The following is an 18,721-nucleotide window of genomic DNA, read 5'->3' on the forward strand; positions in this document are numbered from 1 at the left end:
CAGGTCTTTGGGGAAACTTTCCCGGCAACTTTCGTACACTTTCGATGGAAATATTTCGGATATCAAAATTAGGCTTAGCACAGGCTTACTTTTACTTCCCTTTATTAAAAAAACCACGAGATTAAAATTCACGTGGGGTCAAAGTTCAAAAATTTCGTGCCTGGCGCGTGCGCTACTTTAAAAATCACGCGCGGAGTATAAATTCAAATATTTTTAAAACATTCTCTAAGCCTAACTCGAAACTTCTCCTCATCCTTAACAAAATGTTGAAGTTAATTACCGTAATTCTGGCTACGTTTTTAATTACCGCCTACGCCCGTCCTGCCAGTGATAACCGCCATCATGAAGACGGATTTACTACGCAGGAAGTAATTAAGGATCCCGAGGAATCAATCGTTTTTGTTCCGGTTAGAACAATTACTTCGAAGAGTCGAACTAGACGCGGTTGGCAACAGGATTACCTAGCTAGGCTGAGAGCCCATCAACCAGCTCAACATCAAGGTTACAACCCATACCAAGGAGGTGATGGAATGTACTATAGTGGAGGTTACGGAGGATACGTTCACCAGAGAAGACCAGTGCAATCACCTCATTTCGTTCGAGGAGCACCAATGTTTAGTGGAAGATAATAAACATAATATTACTTTAAAATGTTCATCTCATAAAAAATGTTTTAACTATGTATTGAAAATTCATATGTATACTTATTAAACTGATCCTCTAAATTAAACTAATTCTAAATGAAATGGTTAACTTGTTATTCTTTAAAACGCTACTCCTAATTTTGGATTCCACATTAAACAAACACTTAGGAGGTGACCGAAGGAGTGTTTTGGTCAAGTCATATCTAGCGGTCACGGGGCAGTCGTCACCTAATGGGTAGGATCTCTGCCAATGCAGACGCCAATACCGTCACACTTTGTAACCTTTCAAATAATATTTAAAACCTTATCTGTATCAATTTTCAAATTTGTCCATAATTTTAACTTTCCCGACCTCTGGGGCAAACCCGTTAATACCCTCTCTGGTAACTCTTGTTTAGAAAGGAAATAAGTCGAGGCAAACCTTTGAATTAGTAAATAAATAAATAAATAAATATAGCTTGACATCCGGCATAGAAAGACAGATTGAGAGGGGGAATATAAAAGGTTGTTTATAAGAGATGTCAAAAATGATAAGTCCCGCAGTGCTACCAGAATAAAATCGTTTGGAAAAGATTATGGAGAAAAAGGGGCTGCTCGGTGACGGTGTGGTATTGTGTCCATTGGGGCGGAAATTGATTCAAAGACTCGCGTGACATTTTTGCGAAGTAGCTTCCTGTTTCTCTCGTAAGCCTTACGGAAACCTCAGAGCCTCAAAATAATCCATATATTAAAGAAAAAAAGAAAAACCTGCAGTCTTTACAACATAAAACAAAGAAAATCGGTTTGTATTTAAGCAGTAGGGTTCGAGAAATCAATTTTTGAATTATGCGACGAAAATACACACATATTTTTACCTAAAGAACTTTTTTGACAAATCGTTACGGGTTAGTAGTTCAGCAGTACTCTTGAAATAGAAATAACTAGTTGAGTAACTTGGTTAAATCACAGTCTTCAAAGAGCTTAGAGGAGTAGGTGAGATGGAGTAGATATGTTCGTGGGCTATGTGCGGCAAAACTTCTCCCAGAGTACCTTGCGCACGCCTATGCCCTCGGTAGGGGATTGTTAAGCGCTATCACGTAGCAGTGGTAGCACCATTTTAAAATTGAAGCTAGTTCTCATGAATTAGCTTCAGGGGCAATATTTATCATTAAATCGTTTATTCGTTTTACTGACTTGTATTATTCAAACGTCGTCTGCTAGGGTATGACCTTACAAGTCTCCTAGGGTTTTTGTTATTAAACTATTAAGCCTTGGCTACTCTACTCTCCATTTTCTATTCACAAAGGTTTAGGTTTCTCTGATGATACCGAGGGATCGGACACGATATGACCTATTGACCTAAGAACCATATTTATAAAAAGCCACGACTCCGCGTAGTAGACCAATTAAAATTGCGTAGATCAATAAACGTACCAAGGGGATTTTAAAGATAAAAAACATCCCTGAATAATGAATGACCTACCCTTTAATTTGGGGTTTTTTGAGCTGGCCCTGGCAACAACTCTTTTTTTTAACATATCCCTAACCCTTGGTTGTTCTTAATTAGATTATCTGGCTATGGTCCATGACGGGGGGATCGAATTACCAAAAGGGATTATGGGTAATCACCTTCCTTTGATTTATTGAATTCGTGCTAAGCCTATTTTTCTTTTTTTGAATAATTAATTAAGCCTCTTTTATTACTAAGACTGATATTCCAACTTTCCTTCAAGGCTACAAGTTATTTTTCTTTCTTGTTCAGCTACAATTGATAAAAAAATTGGAGGTAAAAGCTCTCTGCTCCAAAAGCAGGCTTATGATTCTTACGTTCATTTTTTTCATCTAGTTTCTTACCTATTTTCTTTTTTTGGCGCTAGATATCAAAAAGGGTCTGAGATTCAATATAGATTTTCTCTCAATCTGACCTATCGACTTCCCTGGGGTTTATTCGCGTTGTCTCAGTTAATACAAGTCAAAAGCAGGAACGAGAGATATTGGGGAGATAATTCTAAGGGAAACCTAGGGGAAACTAATATATTTTTCGATTTCAAAATTCCCTGACTTTATTAAAAAATAAAGGCTTTTCCCTGACCCTATAAAATAAATTTTCCTGATCAATTTTATTTATAGAAAAAAAACAGTACGTAATTGTTTTTAAATCTGACTAATACCAGCCTTAAACTTAATTCACAATAAAAACGCGAACATCTCAACCAATTTTTCCATTTGCTCTTAAAGAATCGTAGAGAAGCTCTACAACCATTCGGAAAATACTCTACTATTAAACGTAGACAATTAATAAAATTCTATATTCACGTGAAGTAAATTGCGACTGGATCCAAATGAAGCGCACGAGAAAAAAATTTAAAACACACGACTCCCAATACAAGCCAAGTTTGGGTCGATCAAAAATTCTCGAGGTGCAAAATGTTTTTTCTTTATTTTTTTCTTCTTCTTAAAAGTCACGTGTATAATTTTCCGATATTTTTTATTTTTCTAAGAGGCTAGATCCCCCAAAGGCTGAATTGGGGGGTTTTTTTCTTACCACCACTTCAAAAAATAAAAAAAAATAAAACTTCTTAAAAAGGTTTAGGAAATATTTTTCTCATTTAGAAATAAAAAAATGTAGGAAAAATTCTTTTTTTAGTAAAATAAAATATATATATTAAATTAATAAATAAATAAAATAAAAAATTGCAAAACAAAATCAAATTAAATTAAATTAATTAATTGGAATTAATTTCCTGGCAATTTACGTGAAATAAATATTTAGTATTTATAAGTAATTATTTTTGTAACTCAAGTTTTGGTATACATTTAATTAATTAATTAAGAAAATAATTAAGTTAAGGTAAATGAAGACGCTTGGCCGCCGCCAAGCGGTTCATTTATGTTATGATAGAAAAGGGGATTGTTTTAAAGCCGCATTTATTTTTTCCCTCTTTTTTCCCCCTTGCCTCGAAAACAAGCAATTACGGTCGCTAAGCATAGAATCTCTCGCCTAAGTGCCTTTTCAAAAAACAAAGACTGGAAATTTTTCACAGTGAGAATGTACCAAACCCTAACCTCTTTTTGGGTAAACTTAAATAACATTTTGCGGTACAATCTCCGCGTGAAAAAAGTGGATTAAAATAGATATTTAAAAGGATAAAGCTTTCAGACTAAGAGCTTTGAAATAATGGCATATTTATGGCCGTTGAAATTACATTCCACTCGCCTATTTCACGTGGTATCAACTTAAGTTAGGAATATAAAAATTCCACCCACGTGCAAAGCTTACGTTAAAATTTATAGGATGATGTATACGTATGTCAAATTGAGTTTACAATGGAGATAAAGCGCGGTTCAATGGCAAAATGATTTAAAGGTAGCGAATTTTACGGTTGGGATGAGGTTACCGAGGTTAGGGGTTCTCTTGAAAGTCGAATAAGGCGTTTTCCCTTTTTTCCATGAGATTAACTTCTACTAAACATAGAGGGTTTTTTATACTTATATGAAAAAGGGGCTTTTATATATATTTTTAATATCACTCATTAGTATGTATAGTGTACACTTCAAGCGTAGACCTTATAAACCGTATAGGGGGTAGGAAAACTGGGTATATAAAAGCTTTGTCCATACAAAACTATTCCGCATGATGCAAGAGAAAGGTGATCGCTACCGTTGTAGTATATCAAGGTCAAAACAATAAACAGGGTTCATAAAGCAATTGTAAAACCGATTTCCCTGAGTTTTCCAGGTTTTTTTTCCATATATGGAGCAATAACAAACCGATTTCCAGGTTTTTTCCCTATATGGAGCAATAACAAACTGATTTCCAGGTTTTTTTTCCATATATGGAGTAAAAACAAACCGATTTCCAGATTTTTCCCATATATGGAGTAAAAACAAACCGATTTCCAGATTTTTCCCATATATGGAGTAAAAACTAACCGATTTCTAGGTTTTTCCCATATATTTCCCTGAGTTTTCCAGGTTTTTCCCATATATGGAGCAATAACAAACCAATTTCCAGGTTTTTACCATATATTCCTCTGAGTTTCCCAGGTTTTTTCCCATATATGGAGCAATAACAAACCGATAACCAGGTTTTTCCCATATATTCCTCTGAATTTTCCAGGTTTTTATATATTTGGAGCAATAACACACAGATTTCCTTGAGTTTTCCAGATTTTTTCCCATATGGAGTAACAACAACTGGAGTGACTTTTGTTGAAGTAATTTCAGAGCAAACTTAATACTCAAACCTAACAAATTTCTCCGAATTTTCCTTGAATTTTTTGTTAACTATTTGCATGAACCCTGAATAAACCTTACTATCGTTAATTATTCTTCAATATAAAAAACCAGGAAGTAGCGATCCGCACTTGAGCACGTGCTTCTTATCATGTCACGCGTGATTCTTACAAGGTCACGAGATTTGGCGATAAAATTAATTGCCACGTGACGCGATTAAACCAAAAGAATATTAAAAATGTCCATAATACAATACAATTCAAGCAAGCTAGCAAGAACACTTATCGATTTCAAGTATTACATAGTATAAAAATAGGCCTAGTGTCTTTAAGCCTTGCCTGCCAATAATAAAAAGTTAAAAGTTCTCTGCACTTTTTTAGTACCGGCTTCTAAGTTAAGTGTCGATAGCGGGTTATTGGGGGGAAGGGGGGGGGGTAGTATAGACGTAACTTTAACACTGTCACTTGGCCACTGTGGTGTGTAGCTTTTATGTTTGATCTAGTTTAATGGCTTATTTTGCGGCCAGAAAAATCGAACTGAAACTTTTCTCAAAAGCATCGTTATCCGAGATGCTAACCACTTTCAATTCTCGATCGCCGCCTGAAGTTTTAGGGATTTGTATTGATCAACGATATTCAATCCCTTATAAGACCAAGGTTACGGAATAGGGTGGTACTGAGAGAAGGGAGGAGCTACGTGGACGTGACGTCAATATATTGGTATAGTCTAAATTGTATTACCTAAGCTGACGACTTCCAATATGGTCGCCAAGAGATAGGAGGCGAGAGGGTAGACACTTGAGAACTCTGGTGTACAATATGTCTTGAACTCAATGTACTGTCAAAGCTGAACTGTGAGTTCCGAAGGATTTGAACTCAACGCACTGTCAAAGCAGAACTCTTTTGAACTCAGATGTACACATACAGCCAGAGCGTCTACCCCTCGATAGGAGGTGAGGATGTGACGTCACGAGAAAGTTCGTTGTAGCAGACTATATTACAGCAACCTGATTCTCCTCCCCCTCCCCCATAATACTATTTAACGTGTTAGGCTTAGGTTAGGTTAGTTTTGTTTAGGTTACTTTCTTGGCGCAATTTGGAAGTGGGGTCAAGTTTCCGTTTTCTAGCCCGGGGTCATGACCTTTACTATGAAACAAAAGAAAACTATGGCCCATCCTTCTGATCGATTTTTATTTTCTCGTAAAAAAAGTGATTCAAGTTTCCCCTCTAACGCGAAAAAAAAATAAAAAATAAAAATGAATTTTGGTCCATTCTTTCGAAAGAAACTGTGTTGGAGGGAAAAAGGATTTTTTTTTACTTTTATTTTAAGAATCGAAGAAAGCTAGGTCAAAAACGTCCATGACTTCCAACGGCGATAGCTTTCATAAACACAATCTTTCATAAACGAGAGAAAAAGGATTGGAAAAGTTCCAAAAAAAAAAAAAAATTCTAGCCATTATGATTAATGAGCTATATACGCCTTGAGATCAGTAGCATTTATATGCTGAAGATCTAATTTTATTTTAACACCCTTCTCAAAAAGGTCATTATCGAGTTTCCTATCGTTAAATTTAATCAAATGTATCCAGAAAATTCTCAGTTATTTCTTAATTGATCGAATGTGTACAACACCCTTTAATATATTTATAATATCTATGAATTCATCATATCGTACGAGATTATTTGGCGCGTGCTTATGGATTTTAAAAGATTAAGATGGCACCTCCTAGCCTATGACTGTATTCGATTCTTTGGAAAGTTAACAAGGGATGCTACTACTCTAAATAAATGAAGTGTATAGGTTATATCACGGGCATGCATTGAAGGATGAATTCACGAGAATTAAGTAAAAAGGCGCGTTCTTGTTAAACGCGCACGTGAAGGGGTGGGTGGTAAGGGTCGCGTTAGTATAGTTTGGCGCGAGAATTTGGGCGGGAAAAGAATAAAAAGAGATTTACAGACAACGCAGCTAGCTAGCTAGTAGGGCACGCGCCCTCCCTGAGTCCCTGGTCCCCAGAAAATTCAATTTGGGCGAAACCGCCGTCGCTTTCGTGATATGTAAATGGCGGTTCGTTCCGCTACGAGAGAATGGATTGCTTTCTAAGGGGGGGGAGAGTTTGAAAGGGGTAAAGCCCACGTAAATTACGCGACTGCGTTAGTGGGTCCAAACTGGAATTAAGGTGAACGTATAAAGGCACTAGCTCTGTCTTATAAACGAAGGGGGCTTTTTGGCGCCTATTTTTTTAACCCGTTCTATATACAGTGGACCATGAAATAGTCAGGAGGCATTCTGGGTAATACTTGAACCGAAGAAGTGTAATATATTTTTTGGGGTTTATGTTTATGTTTTTGTTTATTTATGTGCAAAGCAAAATAAAGTGAAAGTTACTTTAATATAATACCTTTCATATCGTAATGTACTCTCATATTAAAGTGAGGGGTAATAAACGCCAAAATTGTTGTTATTGTACTTGCAGGCCATAATGAAGTTTCAAATTTAAATTGGTTAAACTATACAAAACGAGAACCAATTCCTTTGTTTTCTTTTAATAAAATTAATGTTTGTCCAATTAAAATACGATATACATTGACAACAGCGTGTTTCTGAAGGGTTTGTCTGCAAGTAAGTGCAGTGAACGATTTCAAATCATAAATATTCCACGACATTTTTGCAGTCCGGGTCACCGTTTTCAAATTATGTTTAGAGTGTTTTACTTTACGCATGACCCCTTAAAGACATTCAAAGGCAATGAATTCTCTTCAAGGAAATTTGCACGAAGTAAAATAAAATTTAAAAGGACTGAGATTCACTTTAGGTTAAGAGCCAAAAATTCCATCAAAACATCGATCATTTCCTCTAACAGTAAAATTGTAATTCTAAATGACACTGTAGTCTTCGAAAGTAGAGTTCGAAACGACAATTAAAGTCAATTCAGTCGTTAAACGGGGCAGGTCCGATAATTGCTTTTTTAACCAAACCAATTGCAATTCCGTTAACCGTTTCAAAGTCCTAACGGTGCGGGCTACGAGCTACTAACGATTATTTCCGTGTAGGGCGCGCGAACGAATTTAAAAATTCCTGGTAACTCTAGAATTCCCAAATGACAAATGGTACGTACGTTGGGTTCCCCTGAACCTATACTAGTGTAAATTGCGACTTTATGTTGAGAGAAAGGAGCTAAAAATATCCCCAACACACACCATTTTCCCCCATGCACTCCGGCTTCCCCTAACAAACACAGCTGTAAACTGTTTTTGCATAAAAAGAAATATTTTAAACGCTCCTGCACGTGAACTCGTCGAGGTATTAAAAAGAGTTGATTTAATAATGTAATGAATATAGAATTAAGTATATCAGGGTTTGGATTAAATTTTTACATTGAAAATCTCCCTAACTTTTCCAGCTTATCCCTAACCAAATTTTCCCAATATCACCCCTGACCAAATTTTCCCAATATCACCCCTGACCATTTTAAGGTGTTTACCAGAGTCCACTTCATAATTACACCTGCAGCCCATATTTATCATTGCTTGAAGCAATCATGGTTTGATATAACAAACAAAACCCCTGATTTTAGTTTTTAGGGAGAAACTTTAAATCCCTTTTGCAAATCCCTGACTTATCCAGGTGTTCCAGGTTATCCAGGTTCAGTAAGAACCCTGCATAATAATATTTAGCTACTCGTAAATACGAAAGGAATAACCTTTCTTCAATATTCATGTTTAAAATTGAATATTCATATAGCGTTACGCTGTTCATATATTTTTAAAACAAAACCATTAAGGAATAAGCAAGCCTTCGCCAGAAAAGCGTACTGTTCATTTTGGCGACTTATTAACAAATATTTTTGTATAAAATGTATAAATTTACGTCAGACTAATTTGGAGTCGAATTTTTAAACCGCATTAATACATACTTAAAATCCGAGTTTTTAAAAATTATAATACTAATTAAATAAATATTAACAAAACTTACCGCAATCAAACTCCAGGACTTTATAATAAGAAAATCCAAGTTAAACTTCAAGTATCACGGAAAATTCCTGTAAACACAAATACATATAATTAATAAATAAGAAATTAACTCTAAAAAAATAAATAAATCAATCACAACACCACTGCAAAACAATTAATTAAAAATTAATTCCAATTAACCTACCACCATATTTAAAATTTCTCATATTAATAAATTTGCGTGTTTTTATAATTAACGTGCGTCTCGTGCACGCGTGAAATTGAAGTCAACGCCGCCGGATTATAAACGTCAAAACACCTGACCCTTTAAATATAATTGGCGGGAGATCCGCGCTGAAGAACACCAAATATATTTTTAACAATTTACACGTTTTTGGCGGGTAAATATACAAAATAGGCTTAGCAATCTCCTTGCTAAATACTGTATACTTCCGTCTTGAATTTTTACTTCTCGGTTTAGGAGGGAGAGTATTTATTTTTATTTTTTTGTTTATTTATTTACTTCTGACGTAATATTTTTAACGCGCGCGAAAATGCAAGGCAGTCCCCGTTTCTCGTCCGATCACCGTTACAAAACTGAGTCTGAGACTGAGAGAGAGAGAGAGGAATTGAACGGAAAAGATCCCCCTAGCTTACACCAGGGGCCGACCCCGAAAATATCGAACCACGTTAAGCCTAGCGTCCACCTTCACCGCGTCATCGTAGGCGTCTACGCGACCTCGTACGGATAAATCCCGAAACATTGGATAAGATCCCTTTACTATTTTACCTTCTCTTCCTTTTTTCTTTCTTTACCATATTATATTATATAACGTATAATGTCTACAAAATGTATATTACCTCTATTACAGGATTTATAAGAGGCTTAAAATATTAACTGTATATAAATACAGTTTGGTTTAGTTAAAATTACGTGAAGAGGTTATTTATTTACTTAACAATCAAATTTTAACTATATTTTAATTAGTGGCGATAGATTATGTTTAATTTAATTTAAATATTTTATATTTTAAGTATTTTAAATTTAATTATATAAATTAATTCGGTTTAAATAACATGAATTATTGTTATTGTTTATTTTAGTATTTTAAGTATAAGCAATACATTTTTTTTTACTATATTTTAATTAGTGACGATTGATTATGTATAATTTAATTTAAGTATTTTAAATTTAATTATATAAATTAATTCGGTTTAAATAATATAAATTATTTATTTTAGTATTTGAAGTATTAAAATATGAAAAGAAAAATTTGGACGTCGCCTGGTGGGTAGCTTCACCCTGAACACCAGTGTATTGCGGGTTAAACATTTCTACAGGGGCCGTAGGATTAACATGGGGTAGTTTCACCCTGAAAGCTGGCTTTCCCTGAAATATAGCAATATTTAATTTGGCGAAAAAATGTATTAAAAATTAAGGTAAAGTTAATATTAACCAAAATAAATTCGTAATAAATATTAAATAACCCTCTAAAGCGAGTCACCAGGGCCATAAAAATTTAATGTGTATTTAAATTAAATATAAGATAGTTTTAATTATTTAGTACTTAGTAATTCAAAAGATACATAGGAGAAAAAATATATTGAAAGGGAACCTTTTATTTCTAAGTGTAATTTATATAAGATAATTTCAAGATGAAATTACACCAAAGTGTAAGGCGGGGATTCAAATAGCATTATGGATAACGGATCCCCGCCTTTAACTTCGCTTTATTCTCCCGATAAAAATAAATACGAGGAAAGCAAATAAAAATCCCATACATGATAAACATTTGGAGATAGTGCAGTTAAAGTGGTCCGAAATTCAGTCTTAGATTGCATTTAAAAACGACCTCGATAATAAAGAGAAGCGGTCCTTTCTAAGACTGATGTAAGGGAGAAATACCTTGAGAATAAAACTAAACACAAATGAAGCCTAGAAAACATTTCTCCGATACATCCCAATCTAAGGTTACGTTAGATAAAAAGGGACCGTGTTAAAACTCAGCGTTTCTTTACCATTGAACCTTGAATGTGGGACGAACTTTTACAAATAAAAACTGTGTGTTTTCCGTCCATAGAGAGAGACTCTCTGAGAGAGAGAGAGAGAACGTGGCAGCGGTAGAAAAATATTCTTTATAAGTTAAATAATGCAGAAAAACGTTACCCATCAAAACTTTCGGCATCATAAATTGAGAATGCCGATACTCTAAGCCTTGGTCATGGGAAAAAATGTCTATATAGATAGGGGGTTATATTATTTATATTTATAAACTGAAATGATGCTAGGGGTCCCAAAAGATGCCAAAAAGTCCCAAAAGAAAAAGGGACCAAAGCAAAAATAAAAAGGCGGCAAAATACTTTGTAGGATGAAAGCCTTACAAAAATACACTACTTATAAGTGATTTTTTTATTATTGTTTTAATTTCATAGTAGTTCAATTCAGTTCACGAAAGGAGTGGTTCACGTAAGGGATATTTTTTTGATATTTTTTTTTCTCTTTTCTTATTGCGATAAGCAATATCAGTGGTCGTATCTCAGAACTTAAGAGAAACTTGGGTCATTCTCGCAAATATTTTGGTCATGCTATCCTACCCCCCTTAATGTGACAACCCTTCACAGTAAGCCAAAAAGTCCAATATATTATCATAGATATGAGAAGTATATCAAAAAGTGAAGATTCCTGCGTTGATTTAATAAGAATGACAACCTAAATAAATTGAAGATATCTATGCATTTTGGGAGAATGAGGTTTTTGAGCAACAAGGCAACCTTCCTTTCTACCAGTCATAAATTGTGATTCCCTGCTCTGACGTCTTTTGAAACGCTGTCTCACTTTTGGTTCCACTCGACTGACCAATCAATTTGGGCCATTCGTCTCCCCCTCTAATAGTTCATCCCATATTGATTGTACAGTACTAACAATCAATACAGAGAGTTGAAAGAATTGGCAGACCTGAATTTCTCATAAAACTTGGGGCTTTTTTTTAAAGAACTGAAGGTTTCTTAGACATTTCTTCAATGTCTTTGAAAGGTTTTGGCAGTACGGAGGGTTATGGGGTGGGGGAAGGAAGGGAGATGGTTTTCTGTAAATGTCTGTACACATAACTTTTATTTTCATTGCCGATGAAGGTTTTATATTGAGAAAAACCGACATCACTGATATGGTCGGTTTTCAATAAATAAAAAAGGCTAAAGAAATCACTATATTTTGATCGAGATTTACCAAGGCAGAAGTAGGATAAGGGACAAGAAGTATTGAGGTAACCAAATTCTTCACTTGGCGAAAGTGAATATTCTTGATAACACACCAACGGTTGGCCCTCTGGTAGCGGTTTCTGAGTTTTCCCTCCAAAACGTGAGACGCTCGCGGTGGTAGACGGCCGAACTAAATTCAAGCACCCGCGTCCGTGTTCCGCGGCTTTAGGATGAGGGGAAGGGGTAGGAATTTTTTGGAACTTGACCAGTTTTTTTCTCTCTAGTGTAGGCGCGATGGAAGCGGCATAAAATCCTCAAATTTGTCCACTAGTGCCAGGATCTATTACCAACGCTAGAGCTCTTTACTTCTAGTCTCATCCTACTTCTGACCAAGGGCATATAAAAATAATAGATAGTTTATACAAATGGTATGAATCCTTCTGCTATTATAAAATATTATCATTTATGAATCCTTTTTAATTTGTTTGTAATTTTACATTTTTAATTAAAAATAATCGTGTGGAAGAAATAAACTCGAGATAAAACAAGAAATAAATTTCCAAGGGGGGTATTTTCTTTTTTTCTTTAACGTAACGTTAAAAATCATCTAGCGCCAGACGCTAATATTCAAATTTATTCTGTTTACCCTCTGGCAAAATTCAAGAATTGAACACGAAATTCCTCCAATTTATTCGCGAATACTCTGTTAATACAACCGAAATATAAAAACCCCTTAAGAAACTTTAAAGTATACTTAACCTTTTTACGTATTAATCAAACAAGTACGAATAAGTTAATAGAAAACTCCCGGTTAATGGACATTTCATTTGATATGCAAATTGTCATGGCTCCCTTTTTTTTTTCTTGGTTTTTGGAGGAACGCAATTACAAGCTAAGAAGGACTAAAGAAGAACCGGTTTCTAATGGTAATGGTAAGGTTCACACTTTTTCTTATTATTTGAAATAAAATTATGAATATTGCCATGGACTTCTGCATATTTTAAAGAAGATATGAAGCCCGTATAAAACATTTTACTAAAGTCAAAATACGAATGAGGTTTCAAAAATAATAAAAACAGAACATAATCCGTATTTCAAAATCATCCTTTGATTTTCAATTATATTCACCTAACTTCAAAATTGTTTGTAAAGTTTAAACAAATGATTGAATAAAACGCGGAGATAGGGGGGATACGAACAGAACCTTTTAAAGGGAATATAAACCAGACCCGAGACGTTCCTTTCCACGTGTATGACGGAAAACAATATTATTATATAAAGGTTTATTACGCAATAATTTGACGGGTTATATTCCCTTTTATAAAAATTGCATTCTTTTTTGGTTTGCTGAAGTGGAATGGAAAAATAATTGAATCCGCGGTAGTTGCTGGTGCGGTTACCGAAATGTAACAGCTGCATCGGAATACAAGCAACCTCCGTAACCACGCATCCAAAAAGAATGCAACTACAAATGATTGGAGAGAGCGAGAGAGAGAGAGGGAGGGAGAGGAGGAGGAGTAGGAGTAGGAGGAGTAGGGAAACAGGGGGTAACCTGAAACTGTACTGGAATAAAACCACCACTATAGGTTTCATTCTTGTACAAATAAAAATAATATCAAAACAATAACGCTGAAAATATGTCTAAGGGATATCAATACCTTCAGGCTTTTTTAAACAATAATATATAAATTTGGTGAACAAACACTCTCAATAGAGAATAAACAGGGTGTTCCTGATAGTCTGCATGCAAGGGGGATGTTCTTTGGGTGCACGGTTTTGAGTCGAAAATATATAACTTTATCTCCATTTCTGTTATGATTTTCAAGAGTGTTTTAGGGATGACCCCTCAATTAAATTATAAATCATTGAATTTCTGTTTTTTAATTAATTTTAAGGGGTCATCCGTAAAATACTATAATCAATCTTAACTTGAAAACAATGGCACCCAAATGAAATTCCCAAATATTAATTATTAAGGGAAACTTCAATATTTATTTCCCTTTCTTTCCCTAGGGGTCACCCATTTCCAACAGAACATTCCCGCCTTTTCCATGTAATTTAGGTAAGCTAGCTTGAAGCTTTTCATAATGAATTGAACTGTACCATTCCTTGTACAAATATCTTGAACAGAATTGAATTATATTATAATAATCGTAACAATAAAAATATTGTAAATTAGACGTATTTACGTCACAAAGCCGGGAAAGGTGTGTTGTCGGGGGGGGGGGGTCATCTTTACAGGTGAGCTGCTCGGACTATATCAAAAGCGTACTGTACAAATTCCGAATTCATATATTTTCAGAGGAGCGTCTCTTTGGATGCGGGTTCTGAGCTGGCATAGCTTACCTATTAGTCGCCCTAGCAACCCTATATACTCTCTTTTCCTTTGCTTGTAATCGATCGCCTTAGCCTAGCTCGTTCCTTAGGTAAGGTAAGCGAGGCTTACCGTGACTGCTTTATACCTTTGCCTGTTCACCTTTAGCTCCGGCGAGAGAATCACCACCTCGCAATATTACACACATATATATCCTTAACATTTTCTCTCTCTGGAGTCGTCTGGACACTTGTTGATATTGTAAGGATACGTTAATATATTAGTAGATAGCTCTTCATGGCCCTTTTAAAATTATTTTGTTTAAAAATAGGTCCAAGCGTATCTGAATTTTAATGACTATATAATTAGCAAGTTGTTTATTATATAAAGGTAAATTATTAATCTTCACTACTTAAATTTGAATTCGCCTTTGAGGATAGCTTCTCGCGCAATGCATAAAAATGCAAACGCAAATCACTCTCAAAATTTAAACCGCGCCAAATAATCCACGTGTTTTACTTTAAGCACGTGACCCGACTTCCCCCTTCTTTTGAAAAATAAAATTAAAAAAAACGTCACGTGACGTGTAATTAATTTCACGAGATTTTTTATCCCTTGTATCTTTAGGAATTTACATCAACTAATTCCAATCGATGTGTTGTCCCAAAATTCCAACGAAAATTGTGAAGGGGAAAGGGTTTAAATTTAAAAAAGTAATGAAATAAAGTAAAGAAAAAAGAAAAAAAACCATTTGACCTCTGATGCAATCTTGGTGGTAAAACGCGAAAGAACAGTGGTTAAAACACTGACTTTGCCTATAGAGTACGTGTAAAAACACGATGATGGAGTCCCAAGTCTAAACTCTAGCGACGACGTGACTCGGGTTCCGTTGCCATGACAACTAATTCTTAAGTTAAACAAAAAATTGTAGGAGTGAAGTCTTTACAACCCACGGGGTAACGGGACAAAACCAACCTCTAAAACCTCCTTGGCCAAAAAAAAATAATAAAAAAAAAATTCAATTTTAAATAAAAACATTCCGAGAATGTCCTAAGGCCTTACGTTTTTGCCAAGGATCTGAATTTTTGACATTTTACTAACTAATAACAATATTGTTTTAAATAATATACTTCCCTGTAGGACCAACGTACGATAAGACCAACATGGGAATAAAATAGAATTTAATAAACTCTAAAAATGTGTTGTAGTGACATTACGAATAATTTCACTTACACCTGTAATGTAAATTATGTGTTTGTTTGTTTTGAGTATTATTTTGTTTACCTATAGTAAACACTTTGGAGTATTATATTTCATAAAAACAAATGAACGCAATCGCGATCTTTGTGTGAGTGTGTTTGTGTGTTCAGTGCTTAGATAACAAACAAAAAAATAGGCTTATAATTAAGCCTTAAAATTTATCTCGGTTCGATGGTCATTTTGATGCCATGTTCCGAACGCAAGACCATTTCGGAGACCATTTGAATTTTGTCTCGAGGCTCCAAAGAGGTTAATTTAAAATTTCGGATAATGTTGGCCAAAACAACTTTCTGTTCCATAATAGCGAACTTTTGACCTGTTGATAAGAAAAGGTCATGGAGAGAGATAGATCAACCTCAAAGGTCAAAGGTCGTAAGCTGCTTGAATGGAAAGCGAGTTGGAAAAGAAAAAAAAAATTGATCCAAAACCAAGGGCAACGCGTTGCAGCGTTTAGCAAGTGTGCAAAATGCACTAAGAAACAAAAGAAGGAAATTGTTCATAACTAGATCATGAATGAACATGAAACAAACCAAGCCCCACATTAATCATTCGTAAAACTTAAACTAGCAAATAGTCAAAAGCAGACAACGTGAAAATGATGTGGTTATACTATTGTTCTTGTTTTAGTACCAAATAAAAACGAGTTATGATTGCCGCTATTTTAAGTGTTTAATTGCACAAAGCATACGGAAATAATAAAATGGATAAAAAAGCATATGATGCTACTCACCAATGCAATTTCTAGGTCCGGCCGAGAATGGTATATAAGCGTAAGGATGTCTTCCTGAGCAATTTTCGGGGAGAAATCTGTCCGGGTCAAAGACTTCCGCTTTGGGAAATACTTCCTCATTGCGGTGTAACATGAATGTGAACAGCATTAGACCCGTTCCCGCCGGAACCTTGTGGCCATCTACGAAAAAATAATTAAACATAGAAATAAATAACTATATAAATATATAAAAAATATAAGTAAATAAATATATAATAATTATATAAATAAGTAAATATATATAAATAAGTAAATATATATAAATAATAGAATAGAATAGAGGTTTATTGTGCATAAAAAGAATCACGTAGGATTCACGGGATAAGTAAATATATATATATATATAATAATTATATAAATAAGTATATATATATATAATAATTATATATATATATAATAATTATATAAATAAGTAAATATATAAGTAAATAAATATATAAAAAGCATATAAATACTATAAAATGTAATTTAATAACTAGGTATAATTACTTATAACAGCGTCCTCGTGTAATTCTCGTCCAATCAGGGGCAAGGAGGGGTAAATACGTTGACTTTCCTTCATGACGCAATCAATGTACTTCATTTCTTTGATGTCATCCATGGTGACGGGTCGCTCTTTATCGTCACCAAAAATGGACTGGACTTCGTCGAAAATTTTCTTTTGAATCTCAGGGTTTAAACCGATAAGGTAGAGAGTCCAGCTCATCCCCACTGCGGTCGTATCGTGACCCTAAAAGAATCACAATGTAACCTTCGACCCCCCGCACTACTAATACTACAACTAATTAAGCTTAATTAAATCTTACCGCAAACATGAAGGTATCAACTTCTTCTCGGATATCTTCCTCCGTAAAAGATTCATCGTTTATATGGTTACGAATTAAAATATCCAAGAATGCCTTGCGGTTTTTAATATTAAATTCTTCGTCGGAATCTTCGCCTGATTTGATACGTCGAATCATTTCAATTTTCCTTTCGCGAATAACCTAATTGGATATCAAAGGTATTATCAGTAAAAAAGGGTTAAGTTCGTCCGCTAATTAATCCCTGAACTTTATAATTAAACAAAATGAATTCAATTAACAGCAAATTAAGAAGTAATTTTTTTGACCCTTCAAACAAAAATACAGATAATAATTTTATGTCCCCACGTGTTATTTTGTGACCCTTCAAACACTAACGTCAAGTGACCTTGATATACCAAAAAAATAAACAAAGATAATAATTTTCATGTCCCCATGTGCACCTAGCTTTAAACAGTAATATCTGTAATTAAATTTATAATCCATGATCGTACAATACTTGTACAACAAAAATTTCAATCATGACGTAGACACCCACATGACCCGGTAAAGAAAAAGAAAAAATAAATAAAATAAGCAACGACCCCAGCAGAACCACAATAAAGAGTAATTTATCACTAAGCCTAATTCCGGAAATATTTCCTGTTAATCCGACCCGCAAGTTTTAGTTCCGAGTTTTCAGACCGCTTTCTCGGAATTCGAACGAGAGTTAAGATTAGGTAATCCATCTAAGCAACCAAGCGTGTTTGAAAAAGAAAAAAAAAGAAAGAAAAAAAAAATCCCCCTAAAGTGACAACACTAAACTTTCTGACCCGGAAACTATATTCAAATTCTGATTTCAATTTTGTGAGAAATAAGCTAAGCGCACTACAGGAAAAAAATGTATAAATTCATAATGAGTTTTCATTTATTTATTTATTCAACTCACGCGCTAGCCCTCGTAACCTCGTGGTCTGTTTATCCACGTGTTTTACAAGCGAGTTCAAAGGTCACTTACGTTTCTCGTGAAATCTCCCATATGTTGCATGCATTCTTTAAAACGTCTACCACCAGGTGACAGATAAAATATCCAATCAGGCCATAACCACGGTCTCATAATACGGTACATAAACATTTCAGAAGCCCTGAGTTTTAATTATATATTGTTACTAATTAACATAATGATCTATTTTTAATTAACTTACTCGCCCAGGGCATCCAAATACGGATTCTCTGCCTTTTGTTGAGCGCCAACATATTTTCCCATGGCGGTTTCTGAAAAATGGCGATGAATTTAATCACTTATTAATTTCAATAATTTATTGACAAGATCGCATTTTATTTAAAAAAACCCTTAAAAAGGTCATTAAGGAGTTTTCTATGATTAAATTTGATCAAATTTATCCAAAAAATCCCAATTATTTCTTAATTGTTGTGATCCAAAAAGGGTTGTGGGACCAAAAGTGGGAGATTTTGAGTCAAAAATGTAATTTCAATGACTAATCGTACCTTGTTTAGACTGTCAAAATGTGATAGAACATTATAACTCAAAATCGATTTCCCACTATGGTCCTATAATTATACTT

General features: G+C 34.6%; 2 protein-coding genes across 4 annotated transcripts in view; both read right to left on the reverse strand.

Annotated features, from left to right (window-relative positions):
• The window catches only part of LOC149650821 (protein qui-1), a 50,277-nt gene extending 40,874 nt beyond the window's left edge, over positions 1-9,403 (reverse strand). The window contains exons 1-2 of the mRNA XM_089847446.1: positions 9,018-9,403; positions 8,835-8,901 (exon numbers count right to left, since the gene is read on the reverse strand). The gene's annotated coding sequence lies outside the window, so the exon portion shown is untranslated. The remainder of the gene's footprint in view (positions 1-8,834; positions 8,902-9,017) is intronic.
• Positions 9,404-15,494: 6,091 nt separating this feature from the next.
• Positions 15,495-18,721, reverse strand: part of LOC149650822 (cytochrome P450 4c3-like) — a 35,163-nt gene continuing 31,936 nt past the window's right edge. For all 3 annotated transcript variants that reach the window (XM_089847468.1, XM_089847469.1, XM_089847467.1), the window contains 6 exons: positions 18,341-18,410; positions 18,154-18,280; positions 17,160-17,339; positions 16,843-17,083; positions 16,315-16,494; positions 15,495-15,900 (listed from right to left, as the gene is read on the reverse strand). In XM_089847468.1, coding sequence (XP_089703594.1) covers positions 15,743-15,900; positions 16,315-16,494; positions 16,843-17,083; positions 17,160-17,339; positions 18,154-18,280; positions 18,341-18,410 — 956 coding nt within the window. In that variant the 3' untranslated portion in view covers positions 15,495-15,742. The remainder of the gene's footprint in view (positions 15,901-16,314; positions 16,495-16,842; positions 17,084-17,159; positions 17,340-18,153; positions 18,281-18,340; positions 18,411-18,721) is intronic.

The sequence above is a fragment of the Phalangium opilio genome, unplaced genomic scaffold (assembly GCF_054372755.1).
Source record: "Phalangium opilio isolate 3A_F unplaced genomic scaffold, DU_Popi_V2 ptg000082l_1, whole genome shotgun sequence".
Lineage (NCBI taxonomy): Eukaryota > Metazoa > Arthropoda > Arachnida > Opiliones > Phalangiidae > Phalangium > Phalangium opilio.